Source organism: Scatophagus argus, chromosome 17 (genome assembly GCF_020382885.2).
Source record: "Scatophagus argus isolate fScaArg1 chromosome 17, fScaArg1.pri, whole genome shotgun sequence".
In the NCBI taxonomy this organism is placed as follows: Eukaryota; Metazoa; Chordata; class Actinopteri; family Scatophagidae; genus Scatophagus; species Scatophagus argus.
Window position 1 is genome coordinate 13,357,291 of NC_058509.1, and position 7,031 is coordinate 13,364,321.

The 7,031-nt window shown below is 38.7% G+C and overlaps 1 protein-coding gene across 3 annotated transcripts; it reads left to right on the forward strand.

Moving 5' to 3' along the window:
• Window positions 1–555: 555 nt before the first annotated feature.
• Window positions 556–6,453, forward strand: dazl (deleted in azoospermia-like). Of its 3 annotated transcripts, none has more exons than XM_046416852.1 (10): window positions 556–691; window positions 1,483–1,599; window positions 2,165–2,256; window positions 2,660–2,711; window positions 2,799–2,865; window positions 2,961–3,100; window positions 3,478–3,558; window positions 3,827–3,877; window positions 4,379–4,449; window positions 4,994–6,453. In XM_046416852.1, the coding sequence occupies exons 1-9, from the start codon at window positions 689–691 to the stop codon at window positions 4,421–4,423; spliced, it is 648 nt and encodes a 215-aa protein (XP_046272808.1). In that variant the 5' UTR covers window positions 556–688; the 3' UTR covers window positions 4,424–4,449; window positions 4,994–6,453. The 3 variants fall into 3 exon arrangements, with proteins under 3 accessions (XP_046272808.1, XP_046272809.1, XP_046272810.1); XM_046416854.1 differs by lacking the exon at window positions 556–691 and adding an exon at window positions 899–921; XM_046416853.1 differs by lacking the exon at window positions 3,827–3,877.
• Window positions 6,454–7,031: the final 578 nt, after the last annotated feature.

The following is a 7,031-nucleotide window of genomic DNA, read 5'->3' on the forward strand; positions in this document are numbered from 1 at the left end:
TTTTCAAAATTCATAGATGTCTTTACAAAGAAAAAAAAAATTTAATATAATGTGAAATTACACAACTTCCCAAATATAGCTACAATACTCAAATTGTATTATTTGTTAGTTTCAGGTTAGGATCACCACAGCCATAGTTAAGTCTTTAAGTTTATTTATATTCAGAACGCCACGTCAGAATTAATTAAAAAAATAGACACTTCAACTGATAGGTGAATAGATCAATTTATTTAACTAAATTTCACTTTAATTTAATACCAACAATACCAAAATTAACAGAATGAAGATTCGCTGTTTACACTGCATGAGAGGAAGAAGAAAGTGCAGAAACAACAGTAGTATGAATTATTGTAAGGTGGTTCAAGTGCATTTTTCAAGACCAGTAAACCTTACAACAGTTACAAGAAGGATTGTGATTTGATTAAAAAGTTAGGAAAATTTGTCAAAAGTGATGGAGTCCCAAAGGATTTCTACAGGTATTACACAGGACAACTAACTTTTTTACTGCAGTTTTTGTGCTAGAAGTTTATTTAAGCTACAACATCTGAGCTGTGATAGGATGTTAGACTAGTCATGTGCACTGGGCGTGGTTTTGGCTGGATGCGAGGTAGCTGTTGTTGGGCAGAAAATTCGCGGCTTAACTTTGAGTGTGTACGCGACTAAGTTATTAGTTTTAATTATTTTAGATATGGTAAGTATCAGTGACAGTTTTATGCGCACAGCAGTGAATTATTGCAGTTCTAGCCATACATTCGTCTTGCGTAACTGAAGGCATTTCTTGATTTAATTAATATGCTAGGATAGCAACTAGCTTACTGTTCGAACTGTACTGTTAGCTAGCTAATTAGCGAGCTTTGGCGCATTCGCTACCGGTAGCTAACATTAGCTGGGGCAAACACAGTTAAGCTGCATCTAAATTAGGTAACAACAAAAATTAATAATAACTTAAGCCTATCATCGCTTACTTTTTGTCGATCTTATATTCTTACATCTGCACTCCACTGTTGGACGATTCAAGGTTTGCTCGCTGAAGTTAATTTAAGTGCGACCAATTAACATTGAAGGTGTAAACTATCATTGACATATTTATGTCAATTTTTGCCAATAATGTTGGGAGTCAACGTTAAATTTAGATAGGTTAACTTTTGCCTCATCAGAAACTAGAAATTTTTGATTTTTAGATGTTGACACCTCTGGTGCAAAGTAACAATAGTAATTCTAACGCGAATTTAGCATTTGTGTCTGACGTTGCCTTCAAGAAAGCGCCAATTTGCTTTTACTTTGGTTATCTTACTCGAATTTCGATTTATTGACTCATGTATGACATGGAAGCAGTGCCACACAGCTCTAGCTCAGTCTCAGGAGATTGTAGACAATTGCATTTGGCTATTTCATTGCGTGTTCATTCAAGTGCTGGCCTAAAGAAAGCTCTTTTCAGACATCGATCATGCCACTCAATTATTCCAATTTTTTGATTGTAAGGATATCCACAAGCCCAGGGGAAGCCACCAGATTTCACTGAAGTTATCAAATGGCTACATTCTACCTGAGGGCAAACTGACCCCCAACGCCCTCTTTGTTGGCGGTATTGACATGAAGGTAGGATTAGTACCTATTTAGATCTCATTTACACTACCTGGTTAAAGTGTATTGCTGTTACTTTTGTTACTGTTCCGTATATGGAACAGATTAGAATATGTGAACAAAGAAAAAAAGAGAAAATGTTTTCAGATATGTTAATGATTAATACGGAGAACTACTGTTTAAGGGATTCATTTACTGTTTCCAGTGTGAAGCTGAAAATTGTCAAGTATATCTGTGAGTACAATAGTTGTTCTGCCTGCTTGCTGGCCAGACATTTTATAGGAACAAAAATGTGTTCACTTGATTGAATTCACTACAGTCTACAGTTTGCTTCTAGACAACTTTCCAGGCTCCCTGCATTATTAATGTAATCCGTTTATTTTATTTAAATAAGGCAAACCTTGCCTTGACAATGAAAGTATAATAATGAAATTGTTCAATAATTCTTGTCTAATGTCCACCACATATTTTAAATTATCGATATCTTTATCTGAAAACAATCGAAGAACATGATAGAACGAAGATGGTCAAGTATAGCAGCTAAAAACAGTTTTTCACTTAAAATGATTTCAACCTTCAGGTGGATGAAAATGAAATACGGGAGTTCTTTGCCAGATACGGGGCTGTTAAGGAAGTGAAAATTATCACGTACCGTGGAGGGATCTGTAAAGGGTGAGTTTTACTCGTGATAAATTTTACAGTGCTGGGTGCATTTCTTTCCTCACTCTTTTTGCTATTTTGCTAAGTATTAAAAACAAATCTTTTTACTGATCATCAAATTTTCGTTATGAACAACAATACACTTGCATTATTGTACTGCAGTCAGTTTAGTGAGACATTCATGAAGCATGAGTGACTTTCTTTTGCTTCCTTATAAAGTAGGCTCTCTGTATTCAGCCAACTTCTGTGAACATGTGTGGGTGTAAACTGGGGAATCGTTGATTTGCATATCAGTTTTGTCAATATTCATTAGCTTTTATAACATGTTTTGAGCTCTGATTTTTATTCCTCATATTTTGCATAGGATATTTCTTATTGAGCCTGTATATTATGTATCGTGGTTGTGTGTTCCTAGGTATGGGTTTGTGTACTTCAGTGAAGATGTCAATATTCAGGCAATCATTGAGGTGAGTGAATGTCTGTCTGTGGAACTTCTGTTCTATTATTTTCATTTCCAAGCATAATATTTTCTCTTTTCACATCTTCTGCCATAGCAACAGATCAGTTTTAATGGTCGGAAACTCAAGCTGGGCCCTGCCATCATGAAAGAAAGGAGCTCTCGTATGTATTCTGACACACTTCAGAAGAACTTCATTGAATGTTTGGCTGGTACTGCTTATATGTTATATCCTTGTATCATTTTCTTCTTCATCTAGGGTCCATGCCATCCCGTCTGGTTGGCCAAGCTCCTTGGATGAGCCCCACTCAGTACTTTTACTGCACCTGCTGCCCACCTGTGGGAGGTGGTATGGCACAACCTGCACCCATCTTCAATGGCGGCAACCCATACAATCAGGTGCACATAGACAGTATCAGGAATCTCATGTCATGTCAATCTCATCACGATGTGAGGTGGAGACCTTACTTTCCAGTTTACCAGAAAACATTAGAGAAAAAAAGGAAGAAAATAAATATAGCTATGGCATAATTAATGAGATTGCTAGTCATATCCAAGTTGGTCAATCATTCAGACAACTGTCAAAACGATTAGAAGTTATTGTGCAATTCTTGCAGTGACACTAACATGAGAAACAGTTGCATTTTGCTGTAGCCTTTTAGTTTGTTTCATGATTTTTTTGCTTAAGTATTTTAACATCTGCTTCGCAATGTTTGTTATTTAAACATAAGTCTTTGTGCTGTGATTTAAAGTGTACCTTCTGGCTCTTTTTGCAGCCGTACTCCTACTCCAACTTTGGAGGGGTGATGATCCCACAGATGCCAATGAACTATGCACAGAACACCTATGCCTACCAGGTACATCCACACACGCACACACACATGCAAGCAAACACATGCATGCACAGCAATTAGTCAGCAGCATCCCAAGCAAGGTCTCTGAGGCACTGCACATATGCTCTTGCGAGTGAGATGAAGAGTTCAGCCTGGCGTAGATCCACCTTTCCCTGCCCACAACAAACTCCACACACACCCCCCATCCACCCACCCTCTCTCCTTTAGGAGTGCATCTGGGTTTGTCTCTTGCCCTCTGTTTGACTGCTGACCCCTCTCCCCCCACATGCAGTACACTCCACCTCACTGGATGATGGACCAGAGGACACGGCCTGTCAATCAGGTGACTCTGCATTTACTGGGACTAGGAGTAGATATTGGCACATTCAAGTTTCAAAGAAACACAAATCACTTCCATTTGAGAACTTCACAGGGCCAGTGGGATAAAAACATTGATGGAGACTTTGAAAATCAATCAATCATTCAGTGTTGAATGTTTTTATTCAGCGTTTATTAATTTAGTCTTATGACATTTTAGAGAGGTGGTATGTACATGTGAGAGCTTTACTTTTATTTTTATTTCAATCGTTTTGCAGCGACATATTGTCCACAAACTGCAATATTCACTCGGGCCACTAGATGGTGGTATCTGGCCAGTGTGACCTGCTGAAGAATAAGCTGCATTTCAACAGTGAATTCTTATGATCCCTAATTGCACAAACTTGATTTTGTGTTCTTGGCAGTTTGTGGCAAAACATTTTGGGAGCCTGTTTTTATGGCACCTGTATATTCCCTTGAAGATTGTTCTTAAAAACCTTCCTGCCATGTCATGTCCTATTTCCAGAACTTTGTGGACTGTGGAGTCCAGACGATGCTGACTGTGCTGTAGTCCACTGCTCCTGAGACCCCTGCCAGGTAAAATACTACTCCAAACAGAGAGCTGTCTTACCTGTGATACATTAGGCAACAGTGTAGCGTGGAGGGCCATGAGTCCAGAGGCTTGCACATCTTTTCTCAAGGAGGATGAGGTTAATCAGTACAACGAGCTTATGGTGTAGTGTTTGGTTGGAAGAAAAACCTGCATATGGCGGCCCTGCATTGCATATGGTTACGGCTCCTTGCTCAGCTGTTTCACAATCTTTTTGCTCCTCCTTCAACTATGATGTTCTGCAGTCGTGCCCGGCATTAGTCCATTTATTTTGTCTCCTCAGGGTCCCTTTCTTCTCATCTTATAGTTACAAAACACAGGGTTTAAAGTTCAGGCAGAGATTTAAGTTCATATATTATTTATTATAATATATGGTAAACCTTTCAGGCTTAGAAATTTTTCTTGCGTCAGTCCTTGACCCCAGGACTTTATTTGGTATCTGACTAGCACAGCTTTTGAATTGACTCATCCTGATTGTTTGTTTAAATGATAGATGACTTAAATGTTCTTGTCTGTCCTCTGCTCCCATAGATAAGGCTACAATGAGTCAAATTGCAGATTGGATGACATCTTGAAATTACGGACGGCTGGAAGCAACCCATCTCCTTACACTGATTTCAGAAAGCCCTCCTCTTTCCTCCCTTCCCTCAACTTTCGAGACCCTTTTTAACACCAGACTGCAGGAGCTCTCCACTTTAACCGAACTTGTACGATCACAGTCATTTTGACTGTGACTGGTAGTGACCACTATCATGTGGTCATGTTGGTTTTAATCCACATAGATCACATTAAAAATCACACAGGGCGAGCAGAGCACCTTCACTGTACAAACTGATTTATAGGCTCACATTCCCTTTTTTTTTTCTATCCTTTGTTTACTATCCTGAACAACAACAAAAAAAGACTTTTAAGCTCACATTTTGTGTATATTTATATTTTATTTTTTATAATTTAATTTTGGAATTATTTTTAGTGTTTGTTTGGTTCTGACTTTTTTAGCTTCTGCAAGGGCTCTCTGTACATACAAAGGTAGGTTTAGATTATAACAATGTCTTGCGATCTGATTGTGTCGGCATTGGAGTAGAATCCTTCTTTCGCTTCAGTTCAGGTCTAATGCTCCTCTGATTAAGAAATTTCATTAACTTGTCGACCACAGTATAAGGGTACTTTTATTTCAAGAGCACATTTATTTTGTGCTCTATTCTGTTTAATTGGGTGTCGATTGAGGCAGTAAACGAGTGGCACTTTTGTCACACTGTAGCTTCTCATCACTGTCACTGATTTTTCATCTGGGTCAAACACCAGACTTTTCAAGTAGTTTCTCAGCATGTTGAAGCACACCTATAGTCTGTGTGTTGTTTTCATCCATTGTCCCATTTCATACATTGTTTTCCCAAATGACTCCAGGGGTTCACACCCAAGGACAATCACGACATCAATTTATTTCCCCGTTAGTCATCAATCAACTTATATTTGGAAGAAAAAAGTGGAAGGCAGTTTCAATCCAATTTGCAAATGAAGGACGTGATTGACACCAAGGCTCTCTGTTTCTTCTTAACATTCACTGTACATGGTTCACTTTATACTGGTTGTTTCAGCATTTTGGGTTTTAATGCAATTGCAGGTGATCTTTCACTAAATGTTTTACAAAGTGGGCAGTGATTCTTATTATGTGTATTCTTTTCAGTAAGGGCACTTCATTTATTTTCTGCTAACTTCATACCCTTAAAGAGCAACTTTGATTGGAGATGCACATTTGGTATATGGTATACATCACAGATTTTTTTTCCCCCGTTACCCAGTTCTGAGTAGCTTTATCCGAGCTTTGTCCCCGGCTTCTCCTGTGCGCAGATATCAGATTGTGTTGAATTTGTTTTGTTTGGAGAGTCCGGGCCCCGCACTGTTATGTTTGGTTTATTAAAGTGTTCGTAATGTACATGGTTTGAATGTTTCTCTTTGAAAAATTAAAGTTGAAGTATGTTATCATTTAAGCTTGTAGTTTTTCTGTGCACATTTTTTGAGCACTGGTAACATATTTGTGGGAGACATTTATTTCAAAGCTATTTCTCACTTTTAGTTAACAAGTGATGATGTTGACGCTTTTTCAGCCACCTCTGCCTGTCCCAGCCTCCATAAGCCTGTCGGTGGCTGCTGCTTTTCAGTCAGGACTGGAGTCTTGAGTCTTCCCTGGCAACAAGCCCGTCTTCTCTCGGTCACAGAGTGTTTTGTTTTTGTCATAGTCTGGTGGTGTGACTAGGCTCTCTGGGGTGTCCTGTCCAGCCCATGGCCAGCCCCCCAGTCCCCAGTCAGACGTTTTTGAATTATGGATAAGTCTGGTTAGGTTCTTATAAAAAATGAATTTTCCAGGGGAGACCCTTAAAAAAACACCTTCAACCTTGATAACCGTGATTAGAGACCCACTTCCATGTGTGACAAATGCACTGAAACAAAAACTTACTTGACCAGTGGCGCAAAAATATCTGCAAGTATTTTAACTTTGCATCCTCGCTCGTGTGTCTGTTATCAGTTTGTTAATCATCGCTGTTGTATTTATTTCTTTTAATCAATT